The sequence below is a fragment of the Hydra vulgaris genome, chromosome 12 (assembly GCF_038396675.1).
Source record: "Hydra vulgaris chromosome 12, alternate assembly HydraT2T_AEP".
Classification (NCBI taxonomy): Eukaryota; Metazoa; Cnidaria; class Hydrozoa; order Anthoathecata; family Hydridae; genus Hydra; species Hydra vulgaris.
The window spans coordinates 35,575,001-35,593,161 of NC_088931.1; the positions used below are offsets into that span (position 1 = coordinate 35,575,001).

Sequence of the window (18,161 nt, forward strand, 5' to 3'; positions counted from 1 at the left end):
TTTGACACTGTTTTTTAATCTGTTGCTAGGTTACTGTTGATAAAAAACTCAATATAATATTTAAAACTGTAACAGATCTATTCAAAATTGTCAAAAAGTGTTTTCTTCCTATAATATAACCAACATAATTTTCTTCCTCTAAATTAACCTTTAGATAACTTTGATGAAATTTGGCACCTTTTTTAATACTTGTTCAAAGTTGATAAAAAACGACCAGATTCGTTTTTTTCTAGCCCCTGCCTTTATATATTTGTATTGTTTAATTTTTGTAACTTTTTTCATTTTATTGGCGAAATACATAATTAATAACATCTAAATAAACCAAATTTTATCAAAATTGCCAATAAGTCTATGGAACAAGTTTGAAACAATAAAAATATATACAAATATAGAAACTATACAAAAGTTTATTTGAAATTTAATTTTTTGAATTGATAAACAACAATGTCAATATACAATATTAGTAATCCTTGAAATCAACAATATATGTAAATGAAAAACTGTTGAGTTTATAGTTTTAATGTAAGACATTTATGCTAAAAAAAAATGGGTAACGTTATTCAACATAAGGTTTTCAACATCCTGGTGACGAGCTAAGAATAGAGTCCTGGTGACGAGCTAAAAATAGAGTTTTAGACAATTAAGACAATAATGAGCGCAAAACGTTAAAGACAACTTCCTAACGACTATTAGGATGCTTAAATTGCTTCCAATTAACAAGTCGTTGTTTGATGTTAGATTTTGTGCTATCTTTAATTACACATAAAATAAGACATAACAGTTAAAAATTTCTTATCACACTTGCTAAAAACTATTAGACTGTTTACTATGTTGTAAAAAATAACTATTCGACCGTGTTTTAAAGCTGTATTAAGAATTAGTTGCTGCTACGTAAGAGTAGCAAGTTGCTACGTAAGAGTAACAAGTTGTTACGTAAGAGTTGCTGTAGTTGACTTGGTAGAATATTTTGAAATATATTGTATTGCTTTGTTTTAAGTGTAATATTAGTGTTGCCATGCAGAATATTTACATGCTAATACTAAAATCTTCTTAAATGCATCCATCACCCCCTCCATCAATCATTGATATATTATATTTCACGATTACAGATCGTCAACTATATTATGTCAACCAATAGATTCATTCTATTTTGTATCTAAATTTAGACACTTGTGATGGTCATCAAACTAAAGAAAGCTAGCAATGTATAAAGGATTGCGTACAAACGCAAAGGCTTACGAATAAACAGCAACTTTGGATTTAAATTATAAATTAGTTTGAATAAGTTGGATATATAAAATTTTAAACAAATAAGTGATAAAATAAATAATGTATATTTTATCTTGTTATTATTTAAAAACACAACAATGTTTTCTCTAATTTTTGTTTTAATAGTCCCACTTTAACAAAAAGAAGTTAAAAGTTTAAAACAAGAAACAAGTACTCAAAGAAGAAGGTTTCCTACCAAAGCAGATGTAAAGTCTGTATATATGAAAAAGTTACATTCTAAAGTAACAACTAAACCTGTCCCAATCCTTGTTGAGCTGACTGAACCAAGCTTGCACAATAAACAAATAAGAAATCAGTCTTGTTTAACTAATATCACCTGACTATCAAATTGTTCTTTCCATTATTAGTTTTCAGAAACTAAAATTTAACAATTTCTATCTTTCTAACTCGACTACTTCTAACTTTTACTCCTATTTATTTTGTTCTTTCTGAAACTCGTTCTTCCTAAAAAGCGGGTTGTTATGCTCTTTAATGAGCTGAACTGGTCTTCGTGGGCCTTGGTATGTAGCCTTGGTCGCCTTGGTATGTTGACTTGGTGGCCTTGGTCTTTATATGGCAATTAGTCGGAGGAGTTTACCGTAATATACCAAAATTGAAATTCAGCAAGTAATTAAATGGTTAATAATGTCTAACATCCTGTAAGCAATGACTTCTTTAAACAAACCTGAGTTAAACAAACCTGAGTTAGATAGAAAAAGTCTAAAAATAATTAGTGTTGTTACGACTTTTAACTAATTCGATTGTCGACTAAATAGACTAATATAATTTGAGTTTTAAACGAAGAAGTTCCGTTTCATTTTTAAAAGCATTTTTTATTTATTTATTTTCATTAAAAAGAAATTATAATTTGGGCTATTTACATTGATGAAGGTGAGGGGAGGGGGTCTGTAATATATTTACAAGTTGTATAATAAAAATGTTAGTCTATGTTAAAAAAAGGAGAGCGTTCCAATTAATGGTTTACAATAAGCTTTTTCGTTTTGTTTTATACAAAAAACAAATAAAAACAAATGAAAGAAAGTGGGACGGATTAACAATTAATAGGGTTACATATAAATTTACCAAGCTTTAAAACATAAAGAACATTAAAATAAAAAACTTTTCCGTGCTATTAATAAATACGTCGTGGCGATTAACCCACGACCTTAAAAGAAAATAAACGCAACCTTTGCTGTCATCGGACAGCTAGAGTCATTCAATCGACATTTAAAACTGTGTACATGAATTAAATATTTAAAAAATATTTAATAATCATTAACAAATCTTTTCATTTTTTTTAGGAAGGTCTTTGGTGTTTAATAAAAATAGAGCGTGCACTGAATTTTAAGGTTTTAATGTAATCAACCTTTCATAAATAAATCTTTGCGATTTTCATACAGCCTTTGCTTTGCAGCAAAAAATAAATGGGTTTAGGGTTTCTTCTACCGTGGAGTTGTCCCTGTTTTGTGCGCCAGCAATTAATTTTGTGCAGGGTTGGCAGCGAATAGGTTTGAACTCGTCACAGAGTATTCATACTAGTACCACTTGCATGAGAGTTAAAGTTTCTATACCAGATCTCTTTCCGCAGGAGATCTTTTTGGAACTTTGCTATTAAGGACAATTGAACTAGCTTGATATACGGACGTATATGAATATAATGTTATGTATTTGCCAGTTAGTAAAAAAATTTTACAATCGTAATTAATAAAAGAAAAATTTACATGACTGGGGCTAGAAGAAGACAAAATTATTCTTATCATTAAGCCCCGAAAAATGCACCATTATAAAATAACATTTTCAAAGAAAATGCAAAAAATAAATAAAATATAAAATGTTTTACAATATTTAGCTTTTAAACTTTCAAAATATTTCCTAATTTAAAGAGTTAAATTTAAGAATTGGTTAGTAAAGTAAGAAATTATTAACTAAAAAATATAATTTTAGCTGGTTCAATTTACAAATAATTATATTTGAGTTAATCTCAACTCTTTATGTTGATGTTGTTTTAATAAGAGTTAATAAGCAGTTATACGGGGAACTATAAAATTAATAAACGCAACAAAAGATAAAAAAATTACAATAATTACAAATTACAATCTAAAGTTTGAAAAACTGCAATAACATTTAATTACAAGTTATATATATATATAAAATTTTTTTTCGAAAATCAAAATGTGGAAAAGTTCAATCTTTATCATTATGTATTAGTAGCTTATAGTAAAAATTTCAGCCTTTCAAATCAACTCTAAGGTAAAGAAGGTGGTCTTAGTCAGTTTCTATATAAAGGATTATTATATTGCAATTTCGTCAGGTTAGAATTATTTTGTTCTAACTCCAAAATTGAAAAAAATGAGTTTATACCTTTTTCTCTTTTTTTGTTATATTTTCTTTCTAGCTATAATACTTTTAAGATTGAAAAAAAAAACTAAATAGTGTCAAATTAGGTGTAACCGATTGTTCTATGTGCAAAATAGCGATAGTTATTAATATTATTTTGTTCTATTTACAACAACCAATAAAATTGTTTATAAATCGCATTAAATAATACGTTCGTGTTTATTTCCTCTTAAAAATTTTAAAATGGCGGAAAATATAAATGTATGTCTTGGAATAATAAACCAAAATACAGGTATTTTCTTATATATTCTAGTGCTAATCGGCTTTTTTTAGTTATTAATAAAAATTCAGCAAATTATTTTAGTAGGAAATGTGTTATTATCTTATTAGAACCTCACGGATTCTGTTGTATATGTGACACATACACTAATGTGTGTATGTAACATATATAATAGAATCCGTGAGGTTCTAATAATATATATATATATATATATATATATATATATATATATATATATATATATATATATATATATATATATATATATATATAATATATATATATATATATATATATATATATATATACATATATATATATATATATATATATATATATATATATATATATATATATATATATATATATATATATATATATATATATATATATATATATATATAGATATATATAAATATATTGAGCACTCTATTTGTTGTATATACTAAATAAATAAGGATTCAAATTTAAATGAATCGCTTCATATGTGGAAAAAATGATCTTATTTTCACCTATTTGCATTGCATAATTTTTTTATGTTTAATTTTTATTTTTAGTTTACCCACAACAAGCTAATATCATGGTTACTCCCTATGTTCCAACACATCCTTCAATTGCTGGTCAACTGCGATTACCTCCGCACGGTGGGAAAACAAGAAAACGTAAGGCAAACTGTTATAACTGGAAACAGTCAAAAAGAAAGCGACTTAGGCAATCAGGAAAAGAATATATAAATATCAGAGGCAAGGTTATACAACCAAAAAGTATTAAAAATAAAAAAGATTGTGGAAATTGTTGCAAGTTTAAGTGTTCTGTAAAAATTTCAGAAGACGAGAGGAAAATATTATTTAATGGACTGTGGGGAATGTCTCAGATTGAAAAGCAACACTTTTTTAGTAAAACTACTGAAAGATTAGATAAAAAAACAACTCAGACCAATAAAGTAAGCAAATCAAGGAGAAAATATACTTATTTTTACAATTTCTTTGTTGATAATGTCAAACATCGTGTATGTAAAGTGTTTTATTTGTCTACATTAGACATCAGCAGCAGGCAAATATCATACTATCATGAAAATAAGCTTGAAACTGGTATTCCTGCCCCTACAAAATGGGGGAAACATTGTAAAAAAAAAGTTCTTGAAATGACTAAACAGAGTGTAGAAAACCATATTAACTTGTTTCCACGAGTTGAGTCACATTATTGTCGAAGCATTTCCTGCAAACAATACTTTGATGGTTCATTAAATTTGAAGAAACTTTATGATTTATATTTAACATATTGCACTTAATATAAAATTTTACCAGCAAAGGAATGTATGTACCTCAATATTTTTAACACCAAATTTAATATTGAATTTCAAAAGCCGAAAAAAGATCTGTGTGATACATGCTACCAATTTTGCATTCTTGAAAATGCAAATGAAGAGCAAATCCAAAAGTATAACAAGCATATTGCATCAAAAAATGAAACAAAGATCGAGAGAGATAAGGATCGAAAGTTGAACTCCCCTACCACAACCATAGTTTGTATTGATCTACAAAATGTCTTGAGCTTGCCAAAAAGTAACGTGGGAAACTTCTTTTATAAAAGAAAGCTCAGTTGTTATAACTTAACAGGTTACTCTTCGCTAAACAAAAAAGCATATTGTGTATTATGGCATGAAGGTATGTCTGGTCGTTTTGGTAACGATATTGCTAGTGCTGTGATATGTATGTTAAACCAAGTTTACAAGGATCTTCCTAATATTGACAAGTTTTTACTCTGGTTTGATTCTTGTGTTCCACAAAATAGAAACAGTCATATGTCAGCTGCATTGCGTGAGTTTCTTATTGATCATCCAAATATTGAAATCATTGAACAAAAGTATTGTGAGCCAGGGCATAGCTCCATTCAGGAATGTGATAATATACATAGTCAGATTGAGAAATCATTACATTCAGCAGAAATATTCAGCCCTCCCGAGTTGGTAAAAGCAATGTTAAATGTTAACCAACGTAAACCATTTTTTGTATACCAAATGCAAAAAAAGGACATCAAAAATTTCTCAAAAATTGCTTGTCTTATGAACTACAAAAAGGTTCCATACTTTAATGTCAAAACACTTGTATATAGGTCTAATGCTCCTGGTCATGTGTATTTCAAGAATCGTTTTACAGATATTTATAAAGAGGCACGGCTGTCTAAGCCAAAAAACACTAGAGGATCAGGAAGTAATCTTGAAGAACCATTATTTCCATTGGCATCTTGTTTTCCACATAGTATTGAAATTTCTAGTGAGAAAGTAAAAGACATGTTTTCTATGTACCCATACATGCCAGCTGTAGATGTTTGTTTCTATAAAACCTTATTTCAGTAGTTTTTTTTCAACTATTCAATCCGGAAACAAATTTTATTTTAATTGTTTTATTTATATACTTTAGTGTTGCAAATTATTTAGTTATGCAACATTCAGTTTTATAAGTTGTATAAACTGTTATAAACATGTTATTTGTATTAAAAATTTTGTTTGTTTATTTTCAATAAATCTTTTTAGATAGAAATGATTTTCTTTAAATAATATAGCTCTTAATAAAAGCTGCCCATCCTTCCAGAAGCAATATCAGTTGAATTCTGTTTAAGTAGCAATAAGAAAGCTAATTATATCATCCCATCCATTTAAGTTTTCCAACGAAGTGCATTAGGTTTCTATATTTGCGTTTAAATCCCTAAGTTAAAAGTTATTTGCTGTAATTCATTTGCTTTTTGCAAAACGTTTAAACTGTTTTTACTAAAATATGGAGATAGCACAAAATAATATTAACGCAAAATGTATATATTGAATTTATCTCCAAACAGGGTCGGGCCATAATAGCAGTTTGAGCAACTTACTTTTTTTTTCAAAACAAATAATTATTTTCAGTATATAGCCAAGTATTAAAAAAAGTTTTCATTAATGAAAAATATATTTCCAATTCTACTGCATTACAGTTTAAAACTTCAACTGGATTTATCTCAGTTTAAACAAATGCAGAGTTAGAACAAAATAATTCTAACCTGACGATTTATTATTTTGTAATAACTTTTTTATGTTAGGAGAATTTAGCAAACACATTTTTTTATTTATGTAAATGTTTTATTAAAATTATATATATAACTATTTTTAAATTATTTACATATTTTTATTTAAAATACATAGCAAAAATCATTAAAAAATGAAAAATAATATAATTATTAATTTTAATAAGACGTTAAAAAAAAAAGATTTGTTTGCTAATTCTCCTAAAATAAAAGTTGCACGCAGACATATGAAAGTTTTACATAAAAGGTAAGTTTTCATTTCATTAAAGTCTATTTTTCAATTGTTAAGAGACTTTTTTCAAATAATTTGTTTAGCGTAAATAATTATAATAAAAAATAACACGTGTATGCTATGTAAGATACGCATTTTATTTTGCTTGGCAATAAAAGAAGCGCATTTTTTAATAGTATTATTTACTGTTACAAAACAAACTACTGTACTGTAAGCTATATTTTATACTATATATTTATAAACATATATAAACTTATAAACTGTACTGTGATTTAAATTTTCAGATAATGGCTTCAGGAAAAAAAATGTCACAGTACAATACTAGAGCCAGCTGAAGATTTGAGACAGGCTGCAAGTGAGCGTAGACAGTTTTATTTGTTAGGCTTTCGAGGATATTTTGAATGGCTACATTGCTACATACTTATCTGGCTAATGTGCAGACATCTCATATATGAGAGACATGTGTCTCATGTCATGGAACTTGTTTTTGCTACAACAAAAAGTTCAAGCAAACACCTCTATGTTTTACTTCAGAAGCCATGGCCGCAAATAAATAGAGAAGTTAATAAACTGGAAAGAATAGTCACTTTGAATGGTCTCAGGATGCATTTAGACTAGGTACTCTTTTGCACCAACTTGCAGTTGAAACTAAAGAACTTTGCACCACAGCACTTTAGAGAAACACTTCTAAAGAGGAGACTACAAGTATCTTTGCCAGCTACTGGCTTACTTCATGGGTGCAGATATACCTAATTTCTTTTTTAGGCAGTCGAGAGCTCACATAACGAAGATAGACTTCAGGATACTCTTCAGGTAATTACTAAACATTATTATACAGACCTGTAGAGTGTAAATTGTTAGGAGGAGGGAGTCGTTTTTAAAAAAACTAGGCAATTTAGAATTGCAAACACAAACTATGTATACAATGCTATGCTAATTAATAAATACAACGTTGAATCAACGCAAAATATTACATTTCGCCAACTTAGATAAACATTGTACTAACATAGGATTTTTGTCGTTTGTGACGTCGCATTTGTAACCAAAATGGTATAAAAACAACGTTGGTGACCGATGTTGTGACAACTTAACTCGCAACATTGTTCTAACGTTTTACCAACGTATGTCTGCTAGCTGGGTAGTGAGGAATATTGATCCATTAATAAAAAGATATGATAACTTTTTGAAATACCATAAGGAATATGCTATATGAAAATTAAATTTAAAAATGTGTTTGATATTACAAAAACAGATGGCATCTGGTTGGCAACAGAGTATAAAAGATTTTATGATATTCAGATTAAATCACAAGGAGAAGTTGTTGCTATACAACGACAATACAAGTTAAAGTGCATCCATCAAAAGTTGACATTAAAAATACCTCAAGCCGTACAGCATGCAACCTTCCTTCTTCAAATAAAAATGCAGAATCTGAAATTGTTTCCAATATATCAGAATGTCCAGAAAATTTTGACGATAATACTAATGACTTTAGAATTACTGTTGATGACTGTTGAATTACTGTTGATGACTGTAGAATTACTGTTGATGACTGTTGTTTACTGTTAATGACTGTAGAATTACTGTTGATGACTGTTGTTTACTGTTGATGACTGTAGAATTACTGTTGATGACTGTAGAATTACTGTTGATGACTGTTGTTTATTGTTGAACCCTTTATTAAGATAAGAACAACTAAGCAACTTGAAAAACTAGATCTTGTGAAACAGACTAATTTAAGTTTAGCAAGAATTTGTGAACAACTATTTGCCCAAGGTTTTGATATCCCTACACCAACTCAATCTGCAATATATAAGGCATCTGTTAGAAAATTGAAGAAAATGCAGCACAGTTTTAAAGAAACTCTTAAAAATAAACATTGGACTTTGCATTTTGATGGAAATTAACAAGCAAGAAATGTAAGTTACTGTATTAAAAAATTGTGAAGTTTGCCTTGCAGCACTAACTTTTAGCGATGAAAAAGCATTAATAATATTTAATGGAATAAGTGAGGTGTTAAACTAATTTCAATTGAACCAATACCAATTGTGGGAAAGCATAAAAAATATAATCTGTGATACCACAAGTTTCAATACTGGAGTGAGAAATGGAGTTATTGTACTGATTCATTGAAAGTTAAAAAAAAAGGCATTTCTGTACCTTATTATATATATGATGTCAACATCATATATTGGGTTTAGTCCAAAAGCATTCAATTGACCAAATTCTTGGTAGAAAGACAACATCTTCCAATAATTCATATAATTTTGTACATCAAGTCAATGACATCTATGCAAGGACAAGAAATGACTTTAAACAAAGTAATGTAAAAATAAAATTAAAAAACAACAAATGGCGCAACAATATGCAATTTTTATATGAATTGGAAAATGCTTACCGATATTAATAAGGACATAGATTTCCTTCCTTCATTAATTTTAAAGCATTACTTAATATTAATAATCAGGATAGAATTCTAGAACAATATATGTCTTAGTTGCTTTTCTGGTACTTTCAGGCCGTTGTGATCTGCTTTTTAAAATTTGTGAATTGATTTTTGGAATTAGGTTTGATGTTTGGTTCAATGACCATTTTTATAAAGAAGACAATTATGAAAAGTCGGAAAACGGTTTAAAGAAACACAAGAAAGCAAAAACAACCTTTAGGAAACAAAGGAATAGAGACAATACAACAGTTCAAACACAAAGAAGCAACATTTGTGCCAAAAGAGTAATAAAAATCATGCAAGAAATAAAGTAAAAAGTGTTGAAAAAATCAATTTGAAGTTTATTTTATCAAACAAGTGGTTGTATTTTATTATATTATTCAATTACTATTTCTGAATTTTGTTTTATGCCATACCATAATCATAAAAAAAATTTATTCAAACTTTACACAATTTTTAAAAAAATTGAAATGATTAAAATTTTGTGTTATAACTATTTTGAAATTCTTTTTCTATAATTTTGTCATAGCAATCAAATGCATACTGTTGCTCCAGTTAACTTTCATTTCTGCGAAAAAACTTTTTCTTATATTCATTGTAGCTGAGTAGTAATTCATTTTTATGTTCCTTTGAGTTTAAGTGGGTTTTTAATATATGAATCTTATCTTTATAGTTAAACAATCCTATGACTACTGTTCTCGAACTTTTTGATATTATCATTCGTTTTCTGTAAGCACATTGAATAGTAGCCCGTTTTATGTTAAGATTGTTTTCAAATATATTCATGACTTTTAATTCGGTTTCTTTCCAGCTTTCGTAACTCCATTGTTCAAAAAAGGTTTGAGAACGATCTAGCAAATTACAGTCCGATCTCCATCACCTCTGTACCATGCAAAATAATGGAAAAAATGGTAAAAGCTAAGATCATTGAGCCCCATGTAGCCAACAAACTTTTTATTGATTGTCAACACGGCTTACGGAATTGAAGGTAAAGTTCTTAACTGGATTAAAGCTTTTTCTTTCAAATAAATAACAATGCGTTCTTCCAACACCTTATCCAACTGGGAACAATTCACCAGTAGCGTTCCGCAAAATTCAGTGCTGGGTTCTACACTCTTTATAATCTTCATCAACGACTTACCCGAACACATTAGTAGTGAAAGCATTTGTAAAATGTACACAGACGATACTAAAACTCTGAGCGTCGTCAAAACCGCTGAATGGATAGCATCGTAACTTGGACTCAAAAATCGTTAATGGAACTCAACGTCAAGAAATGCAAGGTTATGCACATCAACAAACATACCGTTTCGCCACAGATTTACTTAATGAACAAGCATAACGTTAACAGCAAAGCCAGCAGAACAGAACTCTTGTCAACAACATCGAAAAAAGACCTAGGCGTTCAAATTAAACAACAACTAAATTCACAACAATTCAATTAAATTTAATTTAAAAACAATTCAATTAAATTCACAACAATTAAATTCATTCAAAATCAAAATAATTAACAATTAAAGCATGAGAATTATGCTAAAATTGCTGCTGTCAAGGCAAATAATAAAATCTTAAAATACACATTCATCAGCCTTGACACCAAAATATGGAAAAAGCTTTACTCCACCTATATATCGTCACATCTTGAGTTTGCAGTTACTGCCTGGTGCCGGTACCGTGAAAAAGATAAAAAATACCATAAAACGCATCCATCATTGGGCTACCAAAGTACAGCGGGAAATAAAGCGTTTTAACTACGAGCCAAGATGCATCAAACTTGGACTTACCTCACTACTTGATAGACGTTTACGCAGCAACCTTATCCAAAAATGCAAAATTGAGAACAACATCAACGCAGTTCGCTGGCATATTACTTCACTTAACATCCCACCCAGCTACGGTCGTTGCAAGCGCTTTCATTGTAGAATGGACAACAATTGCCTCATTCGATTCATCTTTTTCAACAACCGCGTCGCCCACCCATGGAATGCACTACAAACGAAGTTGTCATTTCTATTAGAGTCACTGCTTTAAAGCAAAATTCGATCAGCTATTACGATAACTACCACAGCGCATCATCTTGAGTGATATTATGCACGAGCTAGCCCGACTACTTGTTGATGGGCTTACGGAACACACCCTTTCCGTGTAATTTAACAAACTAACTTTCCAACACATTGCGGTAATACGAGCCAGGCAATAAAACTTCCTAAAATATAATCTTGTTAGTGTTGGGTAAGTAAGCCAAATTTTGGTTAACATTCAGAATCTTTCATTTATTTTTGATGAGAAACTTTTGTGGGAATTTTTCAAATAAATGTACTTTCATAAATATGTAAAAAAAATGTTTCATAAAATATTTACTTTTTAACCAATATTAATACCGGCCAGTCTACTCTTTTTAGTAAAGAAAAGCTAAGTGTCTTGTTGGTTTTATATTAAATATCTGTACTTTTTATAGTACATATCTGATTGCAAAGTTATAATCCGCACAATTTGTTTTCATATTGAACCGTTGAGTCATAGAATGATTAACATTTTTTACATTAAAGTACTTTTTTGTATTTATTTGGTATCGTTGCATTGTCTAAGTAATCTATGTTTCATTTTGTAGCTTTTTCTTATTTTGTTTTTCTTCCAATGTTCAAACTTTCTCCATAGAGTCAGTTTCAGTTAATGCTTCTCCTTCAATTTTTGGATTGTTTATTTTATTTGCTGATTTGCTTATCAGAGAAATCAAATGGTAGCAGAAATGTTTTTATTATAGATTATTAACCAATTTTAATTAAAACATGTGTTTCTTATAAAATTTAGCTGTAACACATTTATGCTGTTGTGATGATGATAAAGTTATAATAAACGGTTAAAGTTATAATTGATGCTAATTATGATGTTGGTCCTGTTACATACATGTAATAATTATGTAAAGGTCATGATCTTTAAACAATTCTGTTTATTTCTTTTTATTGAGATGAATAACATGGATTTTCCGAAAGCATTAACTACGTTCTACTGAAAAACATGTTACTTTTATAAAATAATTTTTAATATATTTGGAATACTAGCTTTATCAACTTTTTGCATTTCAACAACTCATAATAATAAGTATTATTTTCTTTTTTAAACAATTGTAAATAAGTATTTTCTGTTAAAAACAGCTCTTGCATTAGAAAATGTTTTAAAAATCTGTTAATCTATTCATTTTAAAGTGTTTGCTTTTCTAATAAGGGGTCATCCATAAATGATGTCAGTAGATAGAAGGAGTGGTGGGGAGAGAAGAAGTGCTGAAAATTTTTACAATAATTGATGAAGGGTAGGGGTGAGTTAAAACCAAAAAGGTGTTAATATTTACGCCATTTATGAGCAGATTTTATAGGTATTTACACTCACTATGAGGTACAAAAATCATATGCTTGCTTGTGCTGGTAGAAGAAAAATTGTTATTCTTATTGCCATGAATAATGATAAATCCATAATACAAACATGGATAAAAACGGATTGATTAACTTATTGATAGTCTACTATTCAGAAAAAAGCCCATTGTCTATCGAATTTAGTAAAGGAAGAAAAGCTTAAGCATAAGTATTTTGAATCAAGAGCAATGTCTTTGTTCAACTCCTTCAATGAAAAGGCAATGAAGTTCAAGAACAAGCAATTGTCAAATTTCTAATACTACATAAAAGTCAGTCTTCACGTGAATTCTGCTTAAACTGGAAAATAATTTCTCACAGTTTGTTGACCGCACCGATGAGCTACCTGTCAATAATGATCAATAAAGTCCATCAACTTTCAATTCTTCAATCACTAAAAAAAATAAAAAAACAGTGAGTCAGGATTCAATCAGTTTTGAGATTTAAGTTGTGAAGTACTAGAAGATTCAATACTTAAAAAAAAAGTGGATTCAGAATTTTTTTCTTTTTCTTTTTTAAATCATCCTATTCACTGAAGCTAAAGAGAATGATTTAAAAAAAAAAAGAAAAGAAGTAGAAAGCTAGAGAAGTAAAAAATTGAGGAAATTTGCTTGGAAGATCCACAAGTTGAAGAGAAACTGAAAATCAAAAAGTTGAAAGTCATTAAAAGTAGATAAACCTCTTCTTTTGAAGTTGGTTATTGATATTGATGTCCTTGGTCACTGATGAAAAACGGCGGTTTTAGGTTCTCCAGGTAATATGATTTCTAAAATAAATTCCTTTTTTTGTGAAGAAACTCATTACATCCAATTATATTCTTTTACAATTTAGAGCATTAAAACCCTCAACGAGTTGATATTAGAGATGAACAAAATTGGATTCCAAATTTCAGCAAAAGCGTCTCTATACTTTTCTATTTCCAGAAAAAAGTAGAACATCAGAAAACAAATGGCAAATAAAAACAGTTTCTGTTAGATTGATTAGAGCGCAGAATGATTTCTATAAAAAAAACATGTTGATTGTGTAATTTAAGTATAAAATATGTCGAAGTCTGTACTATTTTGGGGCCAGATAAAGCGTTTTTTTTTTTAGCCGAGACAACGAGACAAGAATATTAATTGGAATCACAGCATCCTACAAACAGGCGCTGCTGTTTATGCATTTGAAGTACCGGGTTACTCTCCCGGACCCCAATTAGGCTTTGGCGGCTAAATATAAGCTTATACAACTTGTATAGATTAAAATTATGATCAAAAGAGATGGTCTCGGAAAAACAGATCCTGTAACCAATTCTGGATCTGTCTAGATTGCTTTTGAATCAGGAAAACACGCATACTCAATTACCTACGCTTATGAACTGAACTTTCAAAAGCTCTTAAATATCAAGGAATTTATCTTCATTGCCAGAGATCCTCATCACAACGCTCTTTTAATTGTGAAAAACGCACCAGGCCGTAGTGCATGCAACAAATTAAAGCATCGAAAACTCAAAGTAGAGAATTACCTGAGCTGATTCTTTCACAATCACGGAACTCATTGACTCTAAAGGAAATTACAAATATTCACTAATGAAAATTAGTTCGTCAAATATGGAATAACTTTTAATCTATTAAAATCAACATATCTTTTTAAATCAGGCAGACAATACATTAGAAAGACTTAGAAAAGCGGGAATTTGGTTTTGCCGGACCTGTAAATTGACGGCTATCCAAACGTTCACGAATATATTGATCCAGAGCAATCAGAGCTAGAAACAAGGAGCCTTTTATCACAAGATCAACAGTGGATTGCCCGTTATCTTTGTATGAGTCAATATTTCAAGCAATTTCTGAAGTATAACAATCGTTCTTGTTGTTAGCCTAAAAGAAGATCTTACTTTACTCTAATTCAAGCAATATTTTTTTCTTATCGTATCCCGGTAAGCCAAATAAGAGATGGGCTTGAAGCAGCAGATGTCTCAAAAGGAGCTAAAAAGTTGTTTCCATTATCCCTGTTTATGTTCATTGCATCAAGCATCAAAAGTATTTTTCCTCAAACTGCCAAAAGATTTCGATTTCTTTCTAACGATGCCTTTCCTCAATCAATTTAGCGAAGTCTTGCTGATAGAATCTGTAAAAAGTGCAATTTTTAATTTTCTTCTCAAACCATTCTGAAAAAGCACATTTATATTTACTATTTCGCTTCAACACTCCCTCCTACCAAAAAGGTCCGACCAGTTTATATGGCAATAAGCGTCAGAAAAAAATTGATGGCGGTTATTGCTCTGACGAAGAGTTCGGATATTGCTGAATGGTTAGATGAAAATAAAGATGTTGAAACAGATTTAATTGTACCTCAAGAGAATAATGAACTTTTAGTTTGTGAAGAGGATTCAGTAACTTTTTTCATTAAAGAAAATAACGAATGAGTGAATTTACATTATTAATTTACATTTATAGATAAAGTTTAACATGCTTGTCTTCTCCATAAGCCTGCTTCATCTTCTAGTCTCCTCAAGTTGATGCAGTACCTGGAAAATTATTTTTGAGATTATCAAATCATTTCTTTCTAACCGCAATATTAAAATCATCCTTGAAGGCTTACACTTTTCTTTATTCTATCCATGGTCCTGTATTGTTTTTTTTCTATATTAATAATTTTTCTGACAATCTTACATCGAGGTGTCTCTATTTGCTGACGACTTAACTTTGTACTCTTGTCTTGACAAAAAATCAACATTAACAGCTTGGTGGTTGCAATAGGGTGTGAATTTTAACTCCAAAAAAACGCAGTTATTTACTACAATCAACTATTTTAATAAATCGCAACCCTTTTACAGAGACATTTTCTTTACATCTTCTTTTGAAGATGTAAAGAAAAAATCTGCTACTTTTTTTTATCGTGCCATGTGCTTATCTTACTTCTGATTCCATTCTCTACCACTACAAATCTCTTATTTGTCCCTGTATGTAACACTCCTTTCATATTGTTGTCAAGCAGCCATGGCGCATTGGTTAGAGTTCAGGCTCAGAAACAAGAGGTTCGTAATTCAACGCTGGCTCTTGCCTAATAAGCGACATTGTTAATAAAAAAGGCGTGGAAAGGTACTGTCATCTCTAGTTCCATTAACTAAAACTCATTATCGCTTGACTTGTTATTCAGCAAAGTCGCATCCTTTTACTGTACCTTCTTTTTTTCATTTTGCCTTTGTTAAAAATTACAATAAAGTTTAAAGTTGTTCACTGAAGATTTGGTAGGACATTTATGAGAAATTTCATTAAAGTAAGATTGAAATGTTACGGGAGATAACCCATATTTTGCTTTGAACATAAATAATATTACTTGATGAATAATAATCTTATAAATATTTAAAACTCCAAGCTGACGTAAGAGAGATTCACAAAGTTATTGCCCCAAATATTATCCTGCAAGCATGTTTTTGTTTGCTATAAACTTTTTTGAGTTGAGTGTAATTAGTGCTACCCTAGACAACATAGCAGTAACAAAGATAGCTGTTTATGAACGAAAAATATATATTTTTTAAAGATTTATTATTAAGAAACGGTTTTGTTCGATATAACATGGAAATACTTTTTGAGATCTTACTTTCGATATACTTGATATGGTATTTCCATGACAATTTTTCATCTAAAAGCACTCCTAAAAATTTTTTGGCTAATTCCTATTTAATTATTATGTTTAATTATTACACAGTTCAATCCTTTACAACTCTCTCCCATCTTCATGTTTTACTGACTCATACATCTACAACTTTTCAAGTCTTTTGTCGACCGTTTCTTGCTCTTTAACTGTATTCTTTATTTTCTAGTAAGTCCCAACTTAGTAGTGGTTCCTTGCAGCCTTTTTTGGGAGTAAATTAGATTTAAAAAAATAATAAATACATATAGAATAATATTTCCTAAATAGATTATTTGATAAGATCTACTATTCTTAACCCATCCTTTGTTAGATATAGGTGAAGCTGTCCACAATCTTTGCAAACATTATTTAAATTCAGAAACAACCTTGCTTATTTCTTTAAAACTTGAAAGAGCAATTTAAATCATGTTTTTCTACGTCAATCAGTACTGTCAAGAATAATGATGAGTATAGTTAAACCAGAAATAAATGGTTTATACGCATTATTATTTTTAGAGTGGTGGGTGTAACAAAAACTGTTATTATTTTTAAAGGAAAGGGGGGTGTTAGCCTAAAATTGACAGAGTTTGACAATAAGGAGTAGAGGGTTGAAAAACCGGGAACAATTAATGACAACATTTATGGACGGCCCTTAAGCATTTAACCTTATGAAAGAATGGATTGTAAATCTTTACTATAACTAAATAATAACTAATTAATATCCATTTATGCATTCATCACAGATTTCAGTTATAATTCTTTTAGTATAGCTTCAGAACTTGTTGTAAAAACTTTTATACACATAGCCAAAATTTGTAAAATTCAAAACAAAATGTATATAAAAGTATAGGTTTATGTTGATACAATAAAGGTGTATTTATACTCTGGAGGTACCAAAAATAAAAAGCAGGGGGTGGAGCGAGATCATGATAACTTAGACTGTTTCAATTATTATGGAGACAAAAAACAGCATACATATTGATTGATCCTAAAGCAGTTTTGGAAAACGAGCAAAAAAACGCTACAATATTTAGTTAATAAAGTGCTATATGAACCTAACGGTCTCATCACAAAGCACCGCGGACGAGCATTTAACGAGGAAGTCTACGTCTTCTTGCTTACCAATGTCGCTTATCGCTAGAGCGGAGATTGAACAAAGAACCTGTTTAAAGCTCTCTTTCCCTTATAACATTTTAATTGTAATTTTAGTCGGGAAATTTTTTCCAGCTTAGTTTTTTTATTAAAACATTTTTTAAATTTTTTGTTAGTTAGGGATCCTTAATATCAAATCAGTCTCTAGTTGATTGTCAAATTCAGTCCCAGCCTTATTTTATAAAACTCAGCCGCAGTCTGAATCTATAGACCAATTTCAAATGTTTACAAAATATTCAATCCCGTGGACAAAAAATATAAACATTCTGCAATAAACATTTAGGAAACTTGCATTTTATTATTTTTTCACCTAAAATTACAGCTCTAGATACGTTTGTAAGTTATTTTAAAAAATGCCTG

General features: G+C 29.6%; 2 protein-coding genes across 3 annotated transcripts in view; one reads left to right on the forward strand and one right to left on the reverse strand.

Annotated features, from left to right (window-relative positions):
- LOC101234579 (uncharacterized) overlaps positions 1-308 on the reverse strand; it is a 2,038-nt gene extending 1,730 nt beyond the window's left edge. Inside the window, exon 1 of the mRNA XM_065813078.1 lies at positions 1-308. This exon is cut by the window's left edge and continues 1,730 nt beyond it. The gene's annotated coding sequence lies outside the window, so the exon portion shown is untranslated.
- A 3,484-nt stretch (positions 309-3,792) lies between these two features.
- On the forward strand, positions 3,793-6,398 carry LOC124815880 (uncharacterized). Of its 2 annotated transcripts, none has more exons than XM_065813082.1 (2): positions 3,793-3,898; positions 4,444-6,398. In XM_065813082.1, exon 2 carries the CDS (start codon positions 5,205-5,207, stop codon positions 6,243-6,245), a length of 1,041 nt encoding a protein of 346 aa, XP_065669154.1. In that variant the 5' UTR covers positions 3,793-3,898; positions 4,444-5,204; the 3' UTR covers positions 6,246-6,398. The 2 variants fall into 2 exon arrangements, with proteins under 2 accessions (XP_065669154.1, XP_065669155.1); XM_065813083.1 differs by having other exon boundaries at positions 4,444-5,362.
- The last annotated feature ends 11,763 nt before the right edge of the window (positions 6,399-18,161 follow it).

What these genes read in the sequence shown, in the direction of transcription:
- LOC124815880 (XM_065813082.1), top strand. Translation starts at nt 5,205, where the DNA reads ATGTACCTCAATATTTTTAACACCAAATTTAATATTGAATTTCAAAAG.